Here is a 25,427-nt window from a genome sequence, read left to right on the forward strand (position 1 = left end):
CACTACTGATCAATGTTTTAAGAAATGGTATTGTTGCTGTTACTTCGTCAGATTTAAGGATATTCGCGAAAGCATGAGAACACTGTTCACTATTTTTATGGATTAAAATGTCCAGTAGTGTGATTGTAGGGTCATCCAAGAATAAAAGGCTATATTCATCACGCTTTGTAATTAATTTTGCATTACAAACAATCTCAATTAGAAAATCGATATGTTTTCTTATGATTTCATAAAGATTCATCTTGTTTTCCCGTAACATATTAGTAACAGTTGGTTTTGAGGTCACAAACATGATTATAGCATACCCTATGTAGTACAGCTGCATCTTATGTTAACACAATGAACCCATACTTTTCATGATAAGGATTCTAACATTTTAAGTTGGTTAGTCTCCATCACCGAAGAGAAACGACGATATTAAAATATCAACTCTGACACGAGATGTTAAAATACTTTGAACATAATACTAGATCTAACGTCAACCCCCAACATACCACATAACCAGTAGTTTAAACATTCATAATTAGGAGTTCTAAACTGCCCACATCAGTGGTATATTATATGGACAGTCACTGTACCTCAAGGTCATCCCTATCCCCCGTTTGTCATAACCAATGTTGTGTATGATGTAAATAAAATGTTATACATTGAGCCATTAATATGTCAAATCTATTTTCATCTATACTCTATTCATGAAGTATGAAGTAAGAGGCTAACCCCTACAAAATGATGCTTAACCCCACCCCCCAAACTGTATTATTGCTCAATGGCTCCTGTAGCTATTTAGTAATTACTAAACACATACCGGTACTTACGTGAGCGTAGTTTACGAACAGCTTCACTGTGTCAGAAATGAATTGTAACTTTTATGATAACCAAATCTGTGTATACACAGATACAAAGTGTTACTTGCGGCCGATCAATGATAAACCATTACACTTGTTAACAACACTGATCATCATTTTCAATTCATCAGAACATAAACATATGATATTCCCGTACAGGGATTCGAACCCTGGGCCTCCCCGATGAAAACCAGGAACCCTTAAACGCTAGACCATACGGGACATGTTGTACTAACTATAACATTGGGTACTAGCGGTTTCTTGTTATTAGGTAGTGTTTTGTTTTCATGTTGCGCATGTTTTTTCGTTTCGTGTTGTGCATGTTTTTTCGTTTCATGTTTTGCATTGTGATGTATGTATGTATGTATGTATGTAGGTATGTATGTATGTATGTATGTATGTATGTATGTATGTATGTGTGTATGTATGTATGTAGGTATGTACTGCTTGTATGTACGCATGTACTTGTTTGCATGTTTTTTTCGTTTCGTGTTGTGCATTTACTGTATTGTATGTTTGTATGTATGTATGTATGCATGTACTGTCTGCATGTATGTATGTATACATGTACTGTATGTATGTATGTATGTATGTATGTATGTATGTATGTATGTATGTATGTATGTATGTATGTATGTATGTATGTATGTATGTATGTAGGTATGTACTGTATGCTTGTATGTATGTATGTAGGTAGGTATGTATGTATGTATGTATGTATGTATGTTAGCAAGCCACCAGTTACTGGAATTATTTGCACATCGACAAATGCCGTGAGTTGGTAGCAAAAACTGACAACTGACAACTAACTGAAAGTGACATATAAATAAAATTAAAAAAAATGTTCTCTACCGATGTCTTGACTAGTACAACGTATGTATTTTCAGGCAAGCATCTTTATCATAAACATGTTGCTACTCATGTATTGTTCAACATCTTGCTATATAATTACTAAATAAAATAAGATCTCTGACTGAAAGAAGGGGGGTGTGCCAATCCTGACTCACACTACGGTGTTCCCCCCCAATTACCCAGCATGCAATGGTTACTTCCAATGCACCTACTTTACAAGCACTTTACAACCGCGAGTCAACACAGCACGTCAAAGCTGGGCTCCCCCAATCGCTCCCCCAATTACCCACAATGCAGCAGTGCTTCCCCCCAACTATTTACAAGCAACTCTATTTACACCCATGTGCAACCGTGAGTCTACACAGCACGTCAAAGCTGGGCTCCCAACATTTGGTTTAGTGTATACCTCCAACACAACATCTAAAGTGTAAAATGTCTTTAAGTACTCATGAAAAGTACTATTATCATTTTTGCCTAAAACAAAAAAATAATTTAACGTTATTTTCTATCTATCCTATTGTAGATTTATATTACCCCAGAGTTTTATGTGTAATATTATGTAAGTTATGGGGAAAGGTTTATTCACAAATTAGTTCACATGATGTAACCACTAAGTGAGAGTGAGAGTATTTTTCAATAAAAATATCTGCGTGTTTGTTTTAACATGCACATATTTTATCCCCAATCAAGCAATACAAAAATAGGAGACCAAACTAACTAACTTAACTAATGAATGAGTGATACATTGTGAGAATGTAGCTATTTTGTAGGCCTATCAGTTTAAAAGTATACGTGTAACTAATTATAACCGGTACCACATTATATCTATATCATATTTTGTCACACTATAATGTAGAATATTTACTAAATAAAATAAGATCTCTGACTGAAAGAAGGGGGGTGTGCCAATCCTGACTCACACTACGGTGTTCCCCCCCCAATTACCCAGCATGCAATGGTTACTTCCAATGCACCTACTTTACAAGCACTTTACAACCGCGAGTCAACACAGCACGTCAAAGCTGGGCTCCCCCAATCGCTCCCCCAATTACCCACAATGCAGCAGTGCTTCCCCCCAACTATTTACAAGCAACTCTATTTACACCCATGTGCAACCGTGAGTATACACAGCACGTCAAGGTGAGAGCCCCCACCCCTACTTCCAATAATGTAATCTGTATTCTTGCCTGACTCCCCCCTTGAACTCAGAGCTATTATATGGGAATCTGTGAGTCTTCACACTTAGCTACGGCAGTCTGTTTGAATGGAAATTTTATAAACGTATTAACTACAAGAAGTTTTATTGAGTGTTGTCTACACAGCCCTAACTTCTGTCACCAAGCATAGAAATGTTAAAAAACAAACAAGTCGGGCCCTCAGGCCAATAGTATGTTAAATTCAACAACACCTCAGAGTCTCAGAGGACATTGAAAACAATAGCCTGCTCTACGGGGCGCCCACCCCCACCCCTCCTACACCCCCCATCATAGAATTACCCCCACAGGTAGGGGGTCATAGACCATCACTGGCATCCCCAAACACAATTTATTTTTATTTACTAAACAAAAGGTATTCAAATAACATCATTGTCTCCCGCATGCACTAATCCAATTACATATAATTACCCCCGTCTCCCCACCCCCCCTTCAGCCCACACAGGTAGGGGGTCATAGATAAGCCCGGGCATGCCCCAAACACGCCCCCCCGCCCCCCACCCCTCAAACACTCCCACTCTGGTGACGTCATCAAAATGGCCGCTAGCCACGCCCACAGGGTGCCTCAGTCAATTATGCAGGAATTTGGCCCTTTTTGACCATTATCGGGTGCCTTATTACTACTGATGCGTTCCAGGTCTCAATGGATTAACGCATTAAGACCTGGAACGTATCTTTGTCACCGTAGCTTTTATTTTTAAACTTTTGAAGGGGCGGCGGTGGCTCAGGGGTAGAGTGGCGGTGGCTCAGGGGTAGAGTGGCTGGATGGAAACCGCAAGGTTGCCAGTTCGAACCCGGGCTCCCCCAGAGTTGGTGTCGAAGTGTCCTTGAGCAAGACACTGAACCCCTAATTGCTCCTGATGTGCTGGTTGGTGCCTTGCATGGTTTCCGCCGCCATCGGTGTGTGAATGGGTGAATGTAATGCACAATCTCTGTAAAGCGCCTTGGATAAATGCACCATTTACCATTTTTGAATATATATTCTTTCACAGCGAACATTTTTAACTCAAATCTTTGCTTCTGGGGGTCCCTGGAACGACATATTTTGAGGTGGGGGTCTGCGGCCAAATGCATATCATTCTGGGGGTCCGTGCGTGACATGAAAGAGTTTGAGAACCACTGACATTATGTTTTTCAGAAAACATTTTGTAGAATCGGGTCTCAGGTCTGGGCGGGAACCCCTCTTGGTGTTAGCATTATGTTATGCTTTAGCTATTGAAAAATAGCAGATCTACAAGCTCATAGCGCGCCACCGAGTGGCGCGCTACGAGCTTGTAGGTCTGCTATTTTTTGAAAAATCAAAGAACGACTGACATAGAAACATAGCTTTTTCAGAAAACTGTCAGGATGTAGAAGACATTTTTAGAATCTGGTCTCAGGTCTTAATGGCTTAAGAGATGATAGGGGTTTTTCATCTCTGCGTTGCTGGCCTCTCAGAACCCCATAATGGTTCTATTGATTTGGAGAAGTGATCGTGTGAGGGATGAAGTTATAGGGAGCGACGACGAGACCGGGTTGAGGAGGGGGCCTCGCCTCTGCTGCCTCCACCAGGGTTGAGGAGGGGGCCTCGTCTCTGCTGCTTCCACCTGGTTGAGGAGGGGGCCTCGCCTCTGCTGCTTCCACACGGTTGAGGAGGGGGCCTCGCCTCTGCTGCTTCCACCGGGTTGAGGAGGGGGCCTCACCTCTGCTCCTTCCACCAGGTTGAGGAGGGGGCCTCGCCTCTGCTCCTTCCACCAGGTTGAGGAGGGGGCCTCACCTCTGCTGCTTCCACCGGGTTGAGGAGGGGGCCTCGCCTCTGCTGCTTCCACCTGGTTGAGGAGGGGGCCTCGTCTCTGCTGCTTCCACCAGGTTGAGGAGGGGGCCTCACCTCTGCTGCTTCCCCCGGGTTGAGGAGGGGGCCTCACCTCTGCTGCTTCCCCCGGGTTGAGGAGGGGGCCTCGTCTCTACTGCTTCCCCCGGGTTGAGGAGGGGGCCTCGTCTCTGCTGCTTCCACAGGGTTGAGGAGGGGGCCTCGCCTCTGCTGCTTCCACCAGGTTGAGGAGGGGGCCTCACCTCTGCTGCTTCCACACGGTTGAGGAGGGGGCCTCGCCTCTGCTGCTTCCACCGGGTTGAGGAGGGGGCCTCGCCTCTGCTGCTTCCACCGGGTTGAGGAGGGGGCCTCGTCTCTGCTCCTTCCACCAGGTTGAGGAGGGGGCCTCACCTCTGCTGCTTCCCCCGGGTTGAGGAGGGGGCCTCACCTCTGCTGCTTCCCCCGGGTTGAGGAGGGGGCCTCGTCTCTACTGCTTCCCCCGGGTTGAGGAGGGGGCCTCGTCTCTGCTGCTTCCACAGGGTTGAGGAGGGGGCCTCGCCTCTGCTGCTTCCACCAGGTTGAGGAGGGGGCCTCACCTCTGCTGCTTCCACACGGTTGAGGAGGGGGCCTCGCCTCTGCTGCTTCCACCAGGTTGAGGAGGGGGCCTCACCTCTGCTGCTTCCACCGGGTTGAGGAGGGGGCCTCGTCTCTACTGCTTCCCCCGGGTTGAGGAGGGGGCCTCGCCTCTGCTGCTTCCACCAGGTTGAGGAGGGGGCCTCACCTCTGCTGCTTCCACCTGGTTGAGGAGGGGGCCTCGTCTCTGCTGCTTCCACAGGGTTGAGGAGGGGGCCTCGCCTCTGCTGCTTCCACCAGGTTGAGGAGGGGGCCTCGTCTGCTGCTTCCACCTGGTTGAGGAGGGGGCCTCACCTCTGCTGCTTCCACCTGGTTGAGGAGGGGGCCTCGTCTCTGCTGCTTCCACAGGGTTGAGGAGGGGGCCTCGCCTCTGCTGCTTCCACCGGGTTGAGGAGGGGGCCTCGTCTCTACTGCTTCCCCCGGGTTGAGGAGGGGGCCTCGCCTCTGCTGCTTCCACCAGGTTGAGGAGGGGGCCTCACCTCTGCTGCTTCCACCTGGTTGAGGAGGGGGCCTCGCCTCTGCTGCTTCCACACGGTTGAGGAGGGGGCCTCGCCTCTGCTGCTTCCACACGGTTGAGGAGGGGGCCTCACCTCTGCTGCTTCCACACGGTTGAGGAGGGGGCCTCGTCTCTGCTGCTTCCACCGGGTTGAGGAGGGGGCCTCGCCTCTGCTGCTTCCACCGGGTTGAGGAGGGGGCCTCGCCTCTGCTGCTTCCACCAGGTTGAGGAGGGGGCCTCGCCTCTGCTGCTTCCACACGGTTGAGGAGGGGGCCTCACCTCTGCTGCTTCCACCAGGTTGAGGAGGGGGCCTCGTCTCTGCTGCTTCCACCGGGTTGAGGAGGGGGCCTCGCCTCTGCTGCTTCCACCGGGTTGAGGAGGGGGCCTCGCCTCTGCTGCTTCCACCAGGTTGAGGAGGGGGCCTCGCCTCTGCTGCTTCCACACGGTTGAGGAGGGGGCCTCGCCTCTGCTGCTTCCACCAGGTTGAGGAGGGGGCCTCGCCTCTGCTGCTTCCACCAGGTTGAGGAGGGGGCCTCGCCTCTGCTGCTTCCACAGGGTTGAGGAGGGGGCCTCGTCTCTGCTGCTTCCACCGGGTTGAGGAGGGGGGCTCGCCTCTGCTGCTTCCACCAGGTTGAGGAGGGGGCCTCGCCTCTGCTGCTTCCACTAGGTTGAGGAGGGGGCCTCACCTCTGCTACTTCCACTAGGTTGAGGAGGGGGCCTCGCCTCTGCTGCTTCCACACGGTTGAGGAGGGGGCCTCACCTCTGCTGCTTCCACACGGTTGAGGAGGGGGCCTCACCTCTGCTGCCTCCACCGGGTTGAGGAGGGGGCCTCGCCTCTGCTGCTTCCACCAGGTTGAGGAGGGGGCCTCGCCTCTGCTGCTTCCACCAGGTTGAGGAGGGGGCCTCGCCTCTGCTGCTTCCACCAGGTTGAGGAGGGGGCCTCGCCTCTGCTGCTTCCACCAGGTTGAGGAGGGGGCCTCGCCTCTGCTGCTTCCACCAGGTTGAGGAGGGGGCCTCGCCTCTGCTGCTTCCACAGGGTTGAGGAGGGGGCCTCGTCTCTGCTGCTTCCACAAGGGTTGAGGAGGGGGCCTCGTCTCTGCTGCTTCAACCGGGTTGAGGAGGGGGCCTCGTCTCTGCTGCTTCCACAGGGTTGAGGAGGGGGCCTCGTCTGCTGCTTCCACACGGTTCAAACGGCGGTTCAGCGTGAACCGGATGACGAAACGCCTGTCTCTCCAAAGAAAGAGCACTTAGGCTACACAGGAATACAATTCTGTAACATGTGCATGCGCGAGAACGCACGCACGGACGTATGCATACATACAAATACTGTACATGCATGCACACGCATTACGACATCACTAATGCAAGACAGCTGTGGCTGTGGGCCGATCTGCCGGGGGGAAAAGTTCAGGTGTCATCTTCTTTCTTTTCTTTCGGTCAATGGCAAAACGAGAAATATCGCTGAATTGCTGCATTCGGCGACCCTGATCTAGGTCAGCTATAATAATGATATTTTCATGTCTTTGACTTCAAGGTGCCTTGACTGTCCATCTTTTATGGATGCCAAATGCTTGTCTCTTCTCTGTGTGCGTGTGCGTGTGTGTGTGCGTGTGCGCGTGTGTGTGCGTGTGCGCGTGCGTGTGCGTGTGTGCGCACGCAACGTTTGTCCAGGCACAAAGGAGAATCTCAGTGCATCTCAGACCCTTGCAGAAGTGTGGCAGAGTGTTGAATCGGAGGCAGAGCGACACGCCATGTCCCTATTATGGTAAACCATGCATAAACATTTCACAAGTAATCAGTGGTCGAAAGTAGCAGAGTACATTTACTTAATTTACTTAAGTACTTTTAAGTAGAATTTTGAGGTATTTGTACTTTACTTGAGTATGTCCAATTACCCAATACTTTTACTTCTACTCTTCTACTACATTTATTTGGCAGCTTTAGTTGCAATTACTTTGTAGATTTTGATTATTATTACAGAACCACTTCAGCCCTGTATACATTTCGGCCATTTGAAAACAGCCGATCTACAAGCTCACAATGTGTCGCGATCTGGTATTTTCAAAATATTTGTATACATTTGAACATTTTGAAGCCAGTACTTTTACTCAAGTAAAATGTTGAATTCTGGACTTTTACTTACTTGTAAACAGAGTATTTCTACATTGCAGTATTGATACTTGTACTTAAGTAAGAAATGTGAGTACATTTTCCACCACTGCAAATAAATAATTGTAAGGAAAATGAAGCCACATTTGTGCACAATGATTAACCCTGAATATTCACGACTGTCCAACTGTACCAACTACCAGTTTGTGCAACACTTTCTAACTAAACTAAACTAAAGCAGCTCATCATAGTGTAAAGTAGCCCCTCCGGAACTGAGACCTAAACTCTATTTTTAAGCCGTTAAGACCCGAGACCGGATTCTACTAAACATCTTCTAAATCATGACAGTTTTGAAAAGTCTATCACTGAGTGGTGCTCAAACTATTTCATGTCAAGGAACCCCAAAATGATGATGTATTTGGCCCGCAGACAGACCCCCACCATCTCAAAATATTTTGTTTTCCGGCCGGGAACCACCAGAAGCAAAGATTTGAGTAAAAAAATGTTCGCTTTGAAAGAATATATACACAAACAATTGTGCACATTTTCAAGACTTTTCAAAAATAGCAGATCTACAAGCTACATAGCGCGGCACTCAGTGCCGCGCTATGAGCTTGTAGATCTGCTATTTTTTCAACAGCTAAAGTTTAAAATAACGGTTAAAAGCTATAATGTGACACAGATGCGTCCTCGGGTCTAAATGGGTTAACCCATTTTAGGCGGGAACCCCTTTTGGTGTTTTAAACATTGTTATACTTTAGCTATTGAAAAATAGCAGATCTACAAGCTCATGGCGCGCCACCGAGTGGCGTGCTACGAGCTTGTAGGTCTGCTATTTTTGAAAAATCGTGAAAATGTGGCGCAAATTTGGAAACATAGGTAGAAACATAAGGTATTTCAGAAAACTGTCATGATTTGGAACTTGGAAGACATTTTTTAAATGTCGACGTCGGGCCTAAACGGGTTAAGTAACCCTAATTGCACCATGGCTTGGGTACACACAGGCTACGTATATATACGCCACACCAGTTGCCAGCCCGGGCTGCCCGTGTGCATGCCTGCTTCGTATGGCATCCGTTTAGCCTCCCCTCTTTCACCGCGTGCCCAGAAATCTGCCCTCCTCTCCCGGGCAGTGCTTCCTGTAGGAGGGCCAGAGACGGGTGAGTATTTTTCCACGCCGTCTTCCATCTTTTTCTCTCCCCGGTGGTACCATCTGCTGTTTATCCTGTCCTCGCTCCAATCGGGGCTAGCGGCGTCTGCTGAATGACCCGCCGCCTGGGGAGAGGCGCGCGAGTGAGCAGGCGCAGGTTTTGTTTGGTGGCTGTGTGTGTGCGTGTGTGCTGTGTGTGTGTGTGTGTGTGTGTGCGCACTGGGGGTGATTGCACTGCTCAACAGAGGCATCCACTCTGCTCTAGATCAGAGCGGAGCCGTGAGGTGTGTGTCCATTCTATTCTCTTCAGTCCATGTTGATAAAGCCACATCTCTTCAATGTCCTCCACGTGCACGTGCCCAGGCTTTGGCCTTTGGTCAGAGACGGCTTTCTGTTACAGGATTTTACGCTGGATTTAGAATATATATGGTATGATGTGAACGGTTTTACCCACTATAAGACCTGGAACGCGCCTGTGTCACCTTACAGTTGGGTGCCACCGATATTGTCCCTTATCATTTGACCCATTTAGGCCTGACCTCAACATTTAAAAAAATCCTTCTAAATCCTCCAGTTTTCTGAAATAAATATTTTCACGATTTTTCAAAAATAGCAGACCTACAAGCTCGTAGCGCGCCACGCGCTATGAGCTTGTAGATCTGCTATTTTTCAATAGCTAAATTATAACATAATGTTTAAAACACCAAAAGGGGTTCCCGCCCAAAATGGGTTAACTGTCCTTTTGCGCAGATCACGCAAACCTCAGCAAAAAGAAAAGGACAATATCGATGGCCTCCAACTGTAAGACCTGGAACGCGCCTGTGTCACCTTAGCGTTTAACCCCTTTAAACATTATTTTAAACATTAGCTGTATAAAAGCAGATATATTTAAGCTCATAGCTCATTTAAGTTTTTTTTTAAAAATCATGTTAAATAAGAACTGTGTTCCGAAATAAACAAATGATCCCGGCGGTTTTGCTCATATGGATATGAAGAATCATCCGACTGCGAGAAAATGCTAATGTTACTGCTGCCGAATTGGTAAAATCTTCGCTAGAAACGGACTATGAAATATGACAGACTGACTGACTGTCGTAAACGATACAGAGCCACCTCCCCGGCAATATCACAGAGACAGTTTGTTTATTTTTGGACCACAATCCTTATATGAGACGATTTTAAGATGACCCCATATTATTCTCCATAGAGAAGTTACTCTAAATCCGGGGGTGAACGAGTGACGTCAAGACTTTGGTCTATTGCTGTCATTGGTGCTGAAAGCTGCACACACAGGGGAAGTCTGTAGGATGCTTACACTGTGATTATAGAGTTATAAGAGTGCATTATGTACCGAATGGTATCTAAAGGTTTTCCTGGTCGGGGCACCAGCTCTGTGGGGAGTACTGGGAGGAATTTCTCTGTGCTGCAGATGAGCCAGCCTGACTGCCCTTGACTACCTGTCTGATGTTAGAAGGAGCTTCAGTGCCCAGGCGGTGGCGTAACCGTCTGGGCACCCGACTGGTAATCCAGTCGCAGTGTGCCGCGGGTTCGACTCCCGAGCCCGACACGGCCTTTACTGCATGTCTTCCCCCATCTCTCTCCCGTTTCCTGTCAGCCTACTGTCTGTCCCTTCAAAAAACAATAAAAAAAAATATCTTTAAAAAAAAGAAGGAGCTTCAGTGTTTAAACCGTTATTAACCGAATGTATGCCAAGAACGCGGGACCTCGTTCTTCTCTCCACGACCCGCCTGTGCCAAAACGAGGGAACTTGTCTCTCTTTACTTTCATTTAATCCAGCAATTTAAAAAAAAGTTATTTGTTTTTTGCTTTTACTCACATGTTAGACAGCCTCCACACGGATCCGACCCACACGTGGCCGCGTGCACGCTTAATAGTCCCTTTTCTCCTCAAAATGAGACAAATTGCGATCTTTGAGACCTTATAAAAGCCGCTTCTTTTCACCTGACACGGGGGGAGTTTCCCCGGTTGGACGTAGCGCGTGGAAGGAAAGTTCAATTATTTTCACCTGACACGGGGGGAGTTTCCCCGGTTGGACGTAGCGCGTGGAAGGAAAGTTCAATTATTTTCACCTGACACGGGGGGGAGTTTCCCCGGTTGGACGTAGCGCGTGGAAGGAAAGTTCAATTATTTTCACCTGACACGAGGGGGAGTTTCCCCGGTTGGACCTATCACGTGGAAGGAAGTTCAAGGAAATGTTATTCCAAACAGTTCCTTTCCCCTCCATCAGGCACCGGCTGATCTATGCAAACAAAGTGATTGTTTTGTATGCAGCATAACCGCCCGAACCACCTACTGAAAACATCTTCCTGTGGCTGTGGTAGATAATTACAATTAAACTTGGAGTGAAGAAGACAGGGTACGGCACGCGCGCACACACGCACACACACACACACACACACACACACACACACACACACACACACACACACAGACACAGACACAGACACACACACACACACACACAGAGTTGTCCTCCCTGTCATTCACAGTGCTTCTCTCCAGAATTGGCCTGGCACAAATCGTCAACAGTGCTCATGCATTTGAAGATGAAGCATCCAACCATCTCGCCAAGAAACACAAATGTTCCCAAACAAGAGAATTTATTGTTGACTCTAAACAGCGCTTACAAAACGTATCATTCTCGGTTAACGATCCTCCTGGGAAAATAGATACGTATGCTTATGGTACGCTTGCTGAGCCCATTTAGAGCCTTCTAAATCCTGACCTAATTGTACGTTTTCTGGAAAAACTTTAGAAAGCAATTACAAAAAATGACAAAACAAATTCAAAAAACATGTTGCTAATTGCTATACAGAACATAGCAAAAACTACTTTTCAAAGTAAAATAAAGAAACATTTGATTTTGAATTAATAGCAACAACTACCCCAAAAGGGGTTCCCATCTTGAAAGGTAAAAACCCCAAAAGGGGTTCCCGTCCTAAAAGGGGCATGAAAACTAAAATACAGAATAAAAAAATACTGCGTGCAAAACATCTTTTTTTGCCACTCGTTCAATAGCTACACGGCCGTACCAAACCAAACGACCTGTACCCAAACAGGTCGGTGCGAAGACGTGTACGTCTATTTAAAACTGCCCATCACGACTGCAATATCACATTCTGCCTCCTACCCAGCCCTGAGTAGGCCACCTGGCCTGTCAGAGATATGTGGTGTGCCCCTTTCTCCTTAATTATGTCATGCAGAGGCATCATTGACAGGAGCACTCAGAATAACAATTATTTTAAGCCACAAGAGTCCCAGCTTCAAGAGTAGCCGAGTTTATGTATTAATGAGCCACGTTCTCATAGCACAGCCAAGGACCGTGGCTCTGCAGCCTAATGACACTTAAAGTAGAATGTTATGCAGATCAACCCTCGCCATCTTGACTGCACAGAAACTCTCTCTAGGTCGTCTTCAGACCAGCCTCTCCATCGTTGCTTCCAGTCATCCCGGTTCTCCATACATCTGGCCAGCTCGTTGGTACTTTGCGCTCCTGCGTCTTTCTTGCGTGCATCCACATATGTTAACAGTTCTACTGCGTAATCCGCGTTTCCCGCATTATAATCAAATATCCTACGCTGCCTGGATTGTTTTTTACCTTTAGATCATACGCTGAAGTATCTGGGCTTTTTTTCCTCGAAATTCCGCCGAAAATAGCTTGCGCCATTTGTTTTCATTCCAGCGCACCAATCGCCATCTTGCCAAGCAGAATGGAGGGGGCTGTGAGGCTGTTGTAGTCAGACAAAACCCCCGTCCTCTTGCATTGGACTCAATTTCCCAGAAGCCCTAGCAGCCCAGCTTAAGTTTCGATTTCCGGTTTCGTCATCATAACATGAAGCTCTCTCCCCCTGCTCCGCGGCAGAGGCGGACTTTTTTTATTATTATTAATGCGATGCGATTTAGACACATAAAACAAATAGCGGGGATGTCGTATTACGCAGCATCGGAACACTGGAGTAAACAATTCTCGGCCGTCAAACTTTAATGTGGGACGTCATATTGTGAATCCACATATCCACATTATGTTAATGTGGGACGTCATAATATTATGCTAATCCACATATGTTAATGGGGGACGTCATAATATTATGCTAATCCACATATGTTAATGTGGGACGTCATAATATTATGCTAATCCACATATGTTAATGAGGGACGTCAAACCCTCCGCACTTACTCTCTCTCTCTCTCACACGCTCATGTCCTGTTGTTGTTCCTGTCACACACAGGTATGTGCTCAGCCACTGTGAGCAGACGGCAGAGTTGTACCCTTGTCAGAAGGATGAGTGGACCAGGATCGTCTTCTCTGATTACTCGGTGCCACTGCCAGCCACGGCGAGCCCCTGGGTTCTGGTCTTCAGGTTAGGGCATGAAATAAACACACATGCACGCAGAAGATATACTCACTGTATGCTTGTCAAAACCTGTGCAGGAAAAAGGTGATTGTTGACATTTCTCTCTCGCCTTTGAACAAGGGGTACTACTACTAACTGTACATCAATTCCTAATGATGCAAATGATCCAAACGTCCGCTAAGCGCTTGATGTTTCTTCCAGCTAAGGGGGAGGTTTTCCTTACCACAAAATTGCTTGCTCAGTAGGTTCTCTGCTCTACATGTAAAGTGTCTTGAGACAACTTGTTGTGATGTGACACTTTAATAAAATGTAATTGAATTGAATTGAAATGTGAACCAGAACAGGTTTCCAATATTTAAAGGTATATTCAGTGATTTTACTTAATTCAAATATCACTTATTTTTTCTTTTTTTCTGGATAATCCTCCCTACTATAGAGTGTGCTGACCATATAAGGAGTTCCTCCCTGTCCCCAGTGAGCCCCTGGGGTCAAAAAACCCTAGTTTCAGTTTTGGTGGCGGGTGGCAAAGCCTTCATCCAATCAGGATGAGAGGGGCCTTCCTCCAATCATGATCGACTGGGGGCGGGCCTTGGTGCACATGCTGTTGGCCTGTTGCACTTCCCCCCACTGTAGAGCGTGCATGTGCACATTTTGTTACCGGGGTGGACTGGGTGGTTTTCCAAATCACCCAAATCACTGAATGCTCCTTTAATGATTACTCCAATACCTTCTGAACAAGCAGCAGCCGATCAGGGTTTCTAACAGTCTGATATGGCTTCACTGTTGCCTCCGCTGTGTTCCAGAGAGGTGTTCCTGGTTCCTAAGAGCATGCTGCTGGTACCTACGGTCAACTCTCCGGTGCCTTCCTGTCTGCTCCACGTCGTGGACAATGACACGGGAGTGGAGCTGCCCAGGGTCTTCAACGGAGTGGCACCTCACGTCTATGAGCCCAACCAGGTCCGTGCACGCTTTCACAACCCAGTTTGACCTCCATGTCTCTGACCGCTGGCACTCTGGGGTTTCTTATTTTGCAACTTGAAATGATCGGCATAACACCGCTTTTGTGTTTTGTCACGATTAAGTATTTACCTTCAGCAAAGACTTGCGCTTAAACCCATTTAGACCTGGTGCTACCTATACGTCGTTTTACCTTTAATGCCGGCTGCGCCCTCTGTGTCTCATACACCTCTGTGTCACATACACCTCTGTGTCTCATACTGTACACCTCTGTGTCTCATACACCTCTGTGTCTCATACACCTCTGTGTCTCATACACCTCTGTGTCTCATACACCTCTGTGTCTCATACTGTACACCTCTGTGTCTCATACACCTCTGTGTCTCATACACCTCTGTGTCTCATACACCTCTGTGTCTCATACACCTCTGTGTCTCATACACCTCTGTGTCTCATACACCTCTGTGTCTCATACACCTCTGTGTCTCATACACCTCTGTGTCACATACACCTCTGTGTCTCATACACCTCTGTGTCTCATACACCTCTGTGTCTCATACACCTCTGTGTCTCATACACCTCTGTGTCTCATACACCTCTGTGTCACATATAGCAATTTTTTTTAATTGTTTTATATTTTTCAGAAAATCTTAGGTTAGGTTTTAGGAGGCGTTTTTAGAATCGGCCACTCAGGTCTAAATGGGTTAACCTGGCATTTTTTTCAGGCTTGTTTTAGATGATGAGTGGAATGTCAAAAGTACATGTTGTGGTAAAAGATCATCGTTCCCCTTTGGGATACGTCGTGAGTCATCAATGCTGGGGCTGCTGTTATCGATTTTGGGGTGAAGAGGGCAGAGGTCACACACGGAATTCTCACCAGCAGACATGAGACAAATCATAAGAAGGAGCTTTGCTGTCATAGTTACTTGCATATCTCTCTCTCTGTGTCTCTCTCTCTCTCTCTCTCTCTCTCTCTCTCTCTCTCTCTCTCTCTCTCTCTCTCTCTCTCTCTCTCTCCCCCCCCCCTCTCGGTAAGGGAAAATGTCTTGTCATGTCTAAATCTCTCTTTTAGTTTGGTTATACTTTCGTGGCAGAGATGAAGACACCCGAAGTACCTCTCGTTGGCGCCAAGTGGAGAATGCGTCTGATTGGCTCACGGGAACCGCTTCCAGAACTGGCCCGTGAGATTCCGCTCAACAACTTTGCCGTGAAGGAATTCAGGGATTACTACATTCCTAACAGCAACAACATCATATGTCGGTAAGACACAAGGCTCGTGTTCACATGATTGCTGCCGATAAGATTCCATTTTATTTATGTAACAGTGAACTCAATGTGCTTCACAAAAAGACACTAGAACATATATTCTGTATCTACTGTACAGTAGATACAGATGTTTAAGTACAGTAGCCCCCCCCCCCCACACACACACACAAAATAAAGCATTCTTTTAAACTCGTTGATCCATACATTGCCATGACACATAATTTATGACCCCACCCACACATCTCATGCATACAGTACACCCACGTAGGATGCATTAACACCTCACATACACAGAGAGAGAGAGAGAGAGAGACAGACTAAACATTACCCTGAGAGAATAGGAAGACCTTAAACCTGCTTTTAAAAGATGAGGTCTTGCGTCATCAGGTGGTTTGCTCCAGAGTGTGGGACCATAATGACTAAATGCAACAGATTTAGATTGTATCATAAATACATATTTAGCTTGGTATCGATGTTTTTTGTTTAAAGGTATATTCAGTGATTTGACATAATCTAAATATCACTTATTTTTTCTTTTTTTCTGGATAAATCCTCCCTACTATAGAGTGTGCTGACCATATAAGGAGTTCCCCCCTGTCCCCAGTGAGCCCCTGGGGTCAAAAAACCCTAGTTTCAGTTTTGGTGGCGGGTGGCAAAGCCTTCATCCAATCAGGATGAGAGAGGCCTTCCTCCAATCATGATCGAGTGGGGGCGGGCCTTGGTGCACATGCTGTTGGCCTGTTGCACTTCCCCCCACTGTAGAGCGTGCATGTGCACATTTTGTTACCGGGGCGGACTGGGTGGTTTTCCAAATCACTCAAATCACTGAATGCTCCTTTAAAGCATATGGAGGAAGAGTGCAAGCTAATTTGTATGTATGGCCCGTTAAATAATTTCACCAAATACAGTACTAGATGAGCTCTCTGATCGCAAGCTGCTTGATTTAATATAAACGTGCTATACCTTTAGTCCTGTGTAGTGAGGACAACTGTCATATTACAGCATGTGTTTTATTAACCCATTTAGGCCTGACCTCAAAATAAATAAAAAAAATCTTCTAAATCCTCCAGTTTTCTGAAATAAATATTTTCACGATTTTTCAAAAATAGCAGACCTACAAGCTCGTAGCGCGCCACTCGGTGGCGCGCTACAAGCTTGTAGATCTGCTATTTTTCAATAGCTAAATTATAACATAAAATACCAAAAGGGGTCCAAAATGGGTTAACACGTTCACACAGGTTGTCAGATGCTTCCATTCACCATCCTCTAGTCTCTCAAGACATACGTATTGTGTTATATGAATAAGCTCCACGTTCAACCGTATAGCTCAGTTTTGAGGTTGGAATGAGATACAATTGACATTTTAGGCAGACGCCCTTAACCAACAGCCACTAACACTAAGCAGGGTCAACACAGGGTATATACGCACGCACGCACGCACACACACACGCACACACACACACACACACACACACACACACACACACACACACACACACACACACACACACACACACACACACACACACACACACACACACACACCACACACACACACACACACACACACAAAATCAATAATCTGTACATTGGAACTATACACACACAGGATGCATCTGTATACATAACATGCTACTACGGGCACTCCTACCACTCTGAACATTTCCAACAGCTATTCTGTCAAGGTCACAGAAGACCACGTGGGAACAGTCCAGTTCCAGACGTCCAAAGCAGACGTACTGATCCGCCTGTCCGTCTTGGACCAGGAGGAGGTGGTGGCCAGCGCCACCGGGACGGGCCACGTGCTCATTCCCGTGTTCCGCTTCCTGTCGCAGAATGGTGAGCAGTTGCATTGGTTTTGTCCACAGCACACAGCGACTGTACTAATGTAGTAATGTTCGCTTCATCATTTAAAGGAGCATTCAGTGATTTGAGTGATTTGGAAAACCACCCAGTCCGCCCCGGTAACAAAAAGTGCAACAGGCCAACAGCATGTGCACCAAGGCCCGCCCACACTCGATCATGATTGGAGGAAGGCCTCTCTCATCCTGATTGGATGAAGGCTTTGCCACCCGCCACCAAAACTGAAACTAGGGTTTTTTGACCCCAGGGGCTCACTGGGGACAGGGAGGAACTCCTTATATGGTCAGCACACTCTATAGTAGGGAGGATTATCCAGAAAAAAATAAAAAATAAGTGATATTTAGATTAAGTCAAATCACTGAATATACCTTTAACCACTTTCCACCTGAAAACACAAAAAAAAAACGATTATAGCAGCAAGTGTGTCTCGAGTGTGTCACGTCGCGAGACACACCGCGTTGTGAGCTTGTAGCTCAGCTATTTTCACGGTGCAGCATCATTGTACGACCTTTTCAGGCCGGGAGCGACTGACGTGACTTTCGATGTGAGGCGTGCGTTTGTTTTGGACGCGCGGAGAAGTTGAGGGGCGATTATGCAAGGGTAATTTTCACGGGCACGTTCCTGTGAAATTGTCACACGCGTGCTCATGGTCGTTTGTGCACACACACACACACACACACACACACACACACCCGCGGGCGACTATACCTGGATTGTGGTGAGCTTGTTTTTGTTGTCCCGACTCCCGCGCCCCTCAATGAGCAGATGCGTCGCTGATCCAGGCGAGAACGCCTGCGTCACTTGCTCCCCGTCTGAAACGGCTTAAGTGATTAACCCCCTCGATTAGTCATAATCACTACACTATAGAGCGTCGCAGTCCCGCCCCCTACCATGGACCAGGAAATGATTCTCCGTTTATTTTCCTCATAGACATTTCAGAAAGTATTTATTTAAAGACGTTTACGCCGCGGACAAAGCCAACTCGAGTCGTGACAAATCATGACAACAAACACAATTTTTGGGGCCGAACAAATAATTAGAAAGAAGAAAAAAACGGCAGGTTTTTCTTCTTTGTAATTTTTTGTTTGGTCCAAAATATTGTTTGTGTTGTCATGAGTTGTCACGACTCGAGTTGGCTTTGTCCGCGGCGTAACCGTCTTTAAATAAATACTTGTAAAATGTCTATGGGAAAAATGCATTGGGATTAATTTCCTGGTCCATGGTAGGGGGCGGGACTGCGACGCTCTATAGAGAGTATGCGCATGCTTAAAGTGAATGGCACATCGAGTGGCAAATCGAGTGGCAAAGCAACAGGCAAAGTGAGTTTAACATCGTTTAATGTTGTTTAATGCAATCAGATATGACTTTTCTGTGTGGATGTATGGGCTGTCAAGGCCAGAAAGTAGTTTTTTGCCACTCAGTAGGCGTTCCTGCATAACTTCCTGGTTTGATGATGATGTCACGCGCATACCCTCTATTTGGTCCAATCCAAAATTATTAATTATTGTCCACTTCCATGTGGTAGTACCTTCTTGTTATTCCATTGTAAATGTATCTCTGGGAGAGAATCCACACCAAAAAAAGGGAAAAAAGGGATAAGGGATAAGGGCAAGATATAGCCCCTAGCGTTTTAAAACATCAATTTACAGGGATTAGAGATTATGTGGAATTACCAAGGAAGCCAATTATTTATATGTTGCTGCGGTAGACTTTCTTCTGGTTTGTTAGAGAGATTCATGTAGTCCTATTGGACATATTGTTTTATGATAGACTTTGTACATTCAAACTTTAGGTACTGCGTCTTGGAAGTGTTACATTAGGAGTCATATTACATTTGGTACTAGCAATGTATTTACTGGCTGCAATTAAGAAGTCTAACTAGAAATTGGCTGATATCAGACGCGATAAAACGTTGATGAAAGGCTGGGTGTAATTTATGAAATCTGTCTAATGGAGACGTTAATCTTAGCTTGGAGGCTGTCACGTGATACTTTGGCTGGAAGCTGAGAAAAATGGATTTTGTTCACAATGGTGACAAAGCCACAGCTTTAGATCCATTTCACCCTTGGAAGGAAAAATGGGACAATCTGTTTACCCCTCGGTTCCGCCTGTTCACTGCTTCTATAGATTGTACAGAGTGCCAAGCAGTGGGAAAGGGTAAACTGTGGACAGACGTGGCTCAATTTGTTTTGGGGAAAATACATAGATTTGTATAATCTCCTTTTTTAGAATTTCAATTAATTTCTCAAACAATCTGTTTTGGCTTGAATTTATTGAACCACTCTAACTCCACCTTTCCTATTTTGTCATTACGGAGAAAATTGCAGATCGACAAGATCGCAACGCGTCACAGTGCGAACCCTTCATACAAATGTAGGCATAGTGTTCATTTAATGTTTCATTTATTTGATTTAGTGTTTATTTATTTACACGAGATGGTGTGCTTTAGCGTGATTATTGGAACATCAGTTGCATTCAGGAACGAGGCTTTAGCAGAGTTTGGTGCCAATAATATAGGTAAAGCACACCCTCATGTGTAATATTGTGGTTATACAAGTTACCCATAACACGTCAACTCAATTTCATTGTAAGATATTCGATGGAAATTCATAATGTTTAATGACAGATTTAGCCACTACGACCGCAAATGTCCCATGGAAGACTAGCCTAGCCAGCCGGCTCTACTCTGCGAGACCCCGCCTCAATCAGCACAGCTGATTTTTGTATTTCGATTAGGTGTGCCATCATGCTTGTTTGAGGCACGGGTAGATGGCTAATTCAACCAATCAGATTGCTTCCTCGAAACTTATACCTGTATAATGTGAGATGAATTGTAAATGCAAGGCGATACAAAGGGGAACACCGGTCAACAGCAACATTAGCTGGATTTAAACCTGTGACATTGCAAGTGCACAGCATGTTATGATGAGCCTCCAGGACATTCTTACCTTACTCTCACCTTGATGGTGCATTTGGCTTTCCCTGTGTGTTATGATGAGCCTCCAGGACATTCTTACCTTACTCTCACCTTGATGGTGCATTTGGCTTTCATGTTATGATGAGCCTCCAGGACATTCTTACCTTACTCTCACCTTGATGGTGCATTTGGCTTTCCCTGTGTGTTATGATGAGCCTCCAGGACATTCTTACCTTACTCTCACCTTGATGGTGCATTTGGCTTTCCCTGTGTGTTATGATGAGCCTCCAGGACATTCTTACCTTACTCTCACCTTGATGGTGCATTTGGCTTTCCCTGTGTGTTATGATGAGCCTCCAGGACATTCTTACCTTACTCTCACCTTGATGGTGCATTTGGCTTTCCCTGTGTGTTATGATGAGCCTCCAGGACATTCTTACCTTACTCTCACCTTGATGGTGCATTTGGCTTTCCCTGTGTGTTATGATGAGCCTCCAGGACATTCTTACCTTACTCTCACCTTGATGGTGCATTTGGCTTTCATGTTATGATGAGCCTCCAGGACATTCTTACCTTACTCTCACCTTGATGGTGCATTTGGCTTTCCCTGTGTGTTATGATGAGCCTCCAGGACATTCTTACCTTACTCTCACCTTGATGGTGCATTTGGCTTTCCCTGTGTGTTATGATGAGCCTCCAGGACATTCTTACCTTACTCTCACCTTGATGGTGCATTTGGCTTTCCCTGTGTGTTATGCCTGTGTGTTATGATGAGCCTCCAGGACATTCTTACCTTACTCTCACCTTGATGGTGCATTTGGCTTTCCCTGCCATGAATACACAATGAGCAGTGGGAATAGATTGTTCAAATTAAAGTGCCTCAGGGACCAGGTAAGTCTTCATCAGGTGCACACGCACGCACGCACGCACACACACACACACACACACACACACACACACACACACACACACACACACACACACACACACACACACACACACACACACACACACACACACACACACACACACACACACGCATGCATGCACACATTGTTTACCTCTGTTCTGACTCTCAACAAAGCCACACTCTGATACACACAGGAACCAATAACAGCGCATTCACTTTGTTGTCAAGCGAAACGACAACATTCTCACTTTGCGTTCAACCCTGAATCCCTTGAGCACGTGACTACATTTAGCCCTACTCCTGTTACCTGGGCTAGCAGCCAACCTGCTATACACAAACTGGGCTACAGAACCACAAGTTCATCCCACTAGCCTCATTTCCCCTGCTGCTTAAGCCATTCTGACCTGAGATCAGATTCTATAAATGTCTTCTACATCCTGACAGTTTTCATTCTTCGATTTTTCAAAAATAGCAGACCTACAAGCTTGTAGCGCGCCACTCGGTGGCGCGCTACGAGCTTTTTTCAATAGCTAAAGCATAACATAATGCTAACACCAAAAGGGGTTCCCGCCCAAAATGGGTTAAAACCACACGGGGTGTACCTACATTATGATTGATGCCCCCCAACCACCAGACTGTCTAACTTGATATTAATCAGCTGGGATCATGGCCAAAAGGATTTTTTTTGGGGCTATAAAGCTATGGATTTGTAGATGATGCCTCACATGATACATTAAAGCAACAGATTCTGACATACAGATATATAGATAAGATTAATATATGTTAGATTTACAACATACGGTATGTGAGGTTTGCTCGAGATCTCTGCCAGGCAAGCTGTGATCAGCAATAGATCAGACATAAAATACACTAGAGCCGCTCAAGCTAGTCTAGTTTGTTTTCTTCTTGGGTAGCATTTTTGGCATGTCGGTGAAAGACGGCACATTTTGCAGGCTGCTCTCCTCAACCCATGTTGTGACTTGCATTTCACTCCCACTATCCCTATCAGTGGCTCCCTGCGGAGGTCAGAGCGTTGAGGAGAAACAGAGCCAAGGGGGACCCCCCTCGGCCCAGGACAAGGGGGTCAATGCGACAGGCGCCCCCCAGGGTGGAGAAGGGCAAGAGGGCACGGCCGGGAGGACGGAGCCCGAGCAGCCTCTCACGGAGACCGCGGTATCACTGACAGATGTCTGCATGGTATCTGCTGTCACTCGCTGTCCAGTCTCTCTCTGTCTCTCTCTCTCACTCTCCACTGCACACCCACTCGTTTGGACATCTATTACTCTCTAACCATTCTGACGCGCACACACACACACACACACACACACACACACACATGCGCGCGTGTGTGCGCGATGGGATGCAGCAAATCTGCATGATTTGTTGTTATCATTATCAAATGTCGCTGCAGTACCGTGTTGTGTGTACTGTATGTTCATGCTAAGCCTCTTCGGCGCTGTTTGCTTGTCTCAAATACGATGCCACAGAAAAGACAAAGAAAAGTGTGGCGGCAATCGATGGCGATGGGATCGATTGCGTCAGATCTCATAGATCAGGACGAACTCGAAGCGAAGCACTATTGATCAGGATTTACAGCGCTTAGAGCCCTGAGTCAGTGATCAAGGCACTCACTGCATGAGCTCATACTAGACATACAGTATTGATGCTCAACACCTCCATGGCAAACAGACTGGAATGGAGAGAATTGTATAAACACACATGCACGCACACACACACCTACTGTAGAAGCTCACATGCACGCACACACACACCTAGTGTACAAGCTCACAACATGAGTTGTGATCTAGATCTCTAGATTTTGGGGAATTATTGTCAAATAAGAGGAGCGAGGATTCATATAATTGGTCCTCGCTAATAATCATGATAAAATAGCACCATTTTTTCCCCTACTCTCTGTGTCTCATGGGAGCGCTGTGGGCAGTTCAGAAACCCGTCCACCAGTGACATCATCGATGGGGAATCAAAGATAATGGAAACAGCAGGCTTTTTTATTCCTGAAAAGTTGCAGTGCGAAAATGGAAGCCACGATAATAAAACTCTTAAAAAAAAACTATTACAAAAATATAATTGGTCCTCACTAATAATCATGATAAAATACCACAATTTTTCCCTAATCGATCCGTATCTCATTGGACTGTGGGCAGTTCAGAAACCCGTCCACCAATGACATCATCGTTAGGCGGATTGTTTTTTAATAGTTTTATTAGGACCACTTCACCACTTTTCTACCTATCTTCATATTATGAAGATAGGTTGAAAAGTGGTGAAGTGGTCCTTTAATGTGGTTATAGGAGCTAGGTCATTCTAAAGTTACAAACTGAAATTGGTCACATAATTAGACCATATAATATTATTATAGATCAGGACAGTTTACAGTAGTGTCACTATCACTGATTATGTAAGCCACTGTTTTCTGCATGTCCTTCACTCCCTCTAGTGGAGACTTGTGTATATGCTGAATGTGGACAGTACACAGTGGTGGAAAGTAACTAAATACATTTACTTAAGTACTGTACTTAAGTACAATTTTGAGGTATGTACGGTGTACTCCACTTGAGTATTTCAAATTTCCAATACTTTTTACTCCACTACATATTATTGTACTTACTTACTCCAATACATTTATTTGACAACTTTAGTTACTAGTTGATTTGTAGATTTGAATTATTATTAAATTATTATTAAAAAATATATAGTAGCCCTATATATATATATATTTCGGCCATTTGAGAATAGCATTGCGACACATTGTGAGCTTGTAGATCTGCTATTTTCAAAAGATTTGTGTACGTTTAAAAACTTGAAATGGAACATTCTGCATACTGAGTACCTTTACTTTTGGTACTTTTACAGACTTTTACTTGTTACAGAGTACTGCTCCATTTCAGTATTGATATATATTCTTTCAGAGCGAACGTTTTTAACTCAAAGCTTTGCTTCTGGGGCGGGGGGGGTCACTGGAACAACATATTTTGAGATGAACGACTGACAGAAACAGGGTTTTTCAGAAAACTGTCAGGATTTAGAAAACATTTGCAGAATCGTCCTCAGGTGTAAATGGTTAATGGTTAATTAAATGGTAAATGATGCGAGTACTTTTTCCACCACTGTATATACATCTTATTTAAAACCTTATTATTATTTAAAACCTTGAAAAATGAAGTTTTCATTGTGATGTGATACCGATAAATATAGGAACTTATTTTAGGTACATTGATACAAGCCGGAATACAATGGATTGATTGATCATTCAAATGCTGCAAATGCATAAGGCTGTCAGAGTGGTCAGATGGGTCCATGAATTATTTCGAGATTTTCAAATGGGCCCTAATATAGCTTATTATGCTTTTATTTGTGCTGTTTGTGCTCAGTTTATGTGTGTATTCCGTGCTGTTTTCCCCAGGTTCATAAATACATGGTGCAGGCCGAGGTCCTTTCCAAGAGCTGGACCCTGCATGATTCTGAGTTGGCCTTCGTTCACACACTGCTGAAAAATGAATCAAAAGGTACATAACTTCATAGAGGCCCCTGCTGCACTCCGTATCTCCAACAACCCACATTGAGTCACTTGAGAGAAAGTCAGTTCTCTAGAGATCAAATGAGAACCACTGTGTACTATTTTTGTGTGCGTGCGTGCGTGCGTGCGTGCGTGCGTGCGTGCGTGCGTGCGTGCGTGCGTGCGTGCACGTGCGTCAACTCTGATATATTGAACTTTGATGAGTGTTACACTGTTACTGATACTCATATTTATGCAATGCAAATATCCTCATGATGGGCCCTGACGTCGTTTTCCGCTTTCCTTGATTTTTTTTTAATATTGCATTTCAAATATTCGCAGCATTGAGTTCTAAATGGCTTTCGCTATCATGTTCGTTATCAAGAAGATAAGCCGAAACGTGGCAGATTTTCTAAGCGGGCATCATCTGGAGCTGTGAGACACCATACAGTGCTTGTCCTCTGCCTCTGCTCGCCAGGGGCCCGTAATCACAGGCCTAATGAAAAACAAATGAATACAGCTGCTTTTTCAGA

General features: G+C 45.6%; 1 protein-coding gene across 5 annotated transcripts in view; it reads left to right on the plus strand.

Annotated features, from left to right (window-relative positions):
- Positions 1-25,427, plus strand: part of adgb (androglobin) — a 114,986-nt gene that overhangs the window by 74,744 nt on the left and 14,815 nt on the right. For 4 of the 5 annotated variants that reach the window (XM_079526971.1, XM_079526972.1, XM_079526974.1 and 1 more), the window contains 7 exons: positions 7,501-7,594; positions 13,339-13,470; positions 14,268-14,421; positions 15,494-15,681; positions 17,360-17,526; positions 22,387-22,574; positions 24,802-24,904. In XM_079526971.1, coding sequence (XP_079383097.1) covers positions 7,501-7,594; positions 13,339-13,470; positions 14,268-14,421; positions 15,494-15,681; positions 17,360-17,526; positions 22,387-22,574; positions 24,802-24,904 — 1,026 coding nt within the window. The remainder of the gene's footprint in view (positions 1-7,500; positions 7,595-13,338; positions 13,471-14,267; positions 14,422-15,493; positions 15,682-17,359; positions 17,527-22,386; positions 22,575-24,801; positions 24,905-25,427) is intronic. The other variant, XM_079526973.1, reaches the window with a different exon arrangement.

The sequence above is a fragment of the Electrona antarctica genome (assembly GCF_951216825.1).
Source record: "Electrona antarctica genome assembly, chromosome: 17".
Classification (NCBI taxonomy): Eukaryota; Metazoa; Chordata; class Actinopteri; order Myctophiformes; family Myctophidae; genus Electrona; species Electrona antarctica.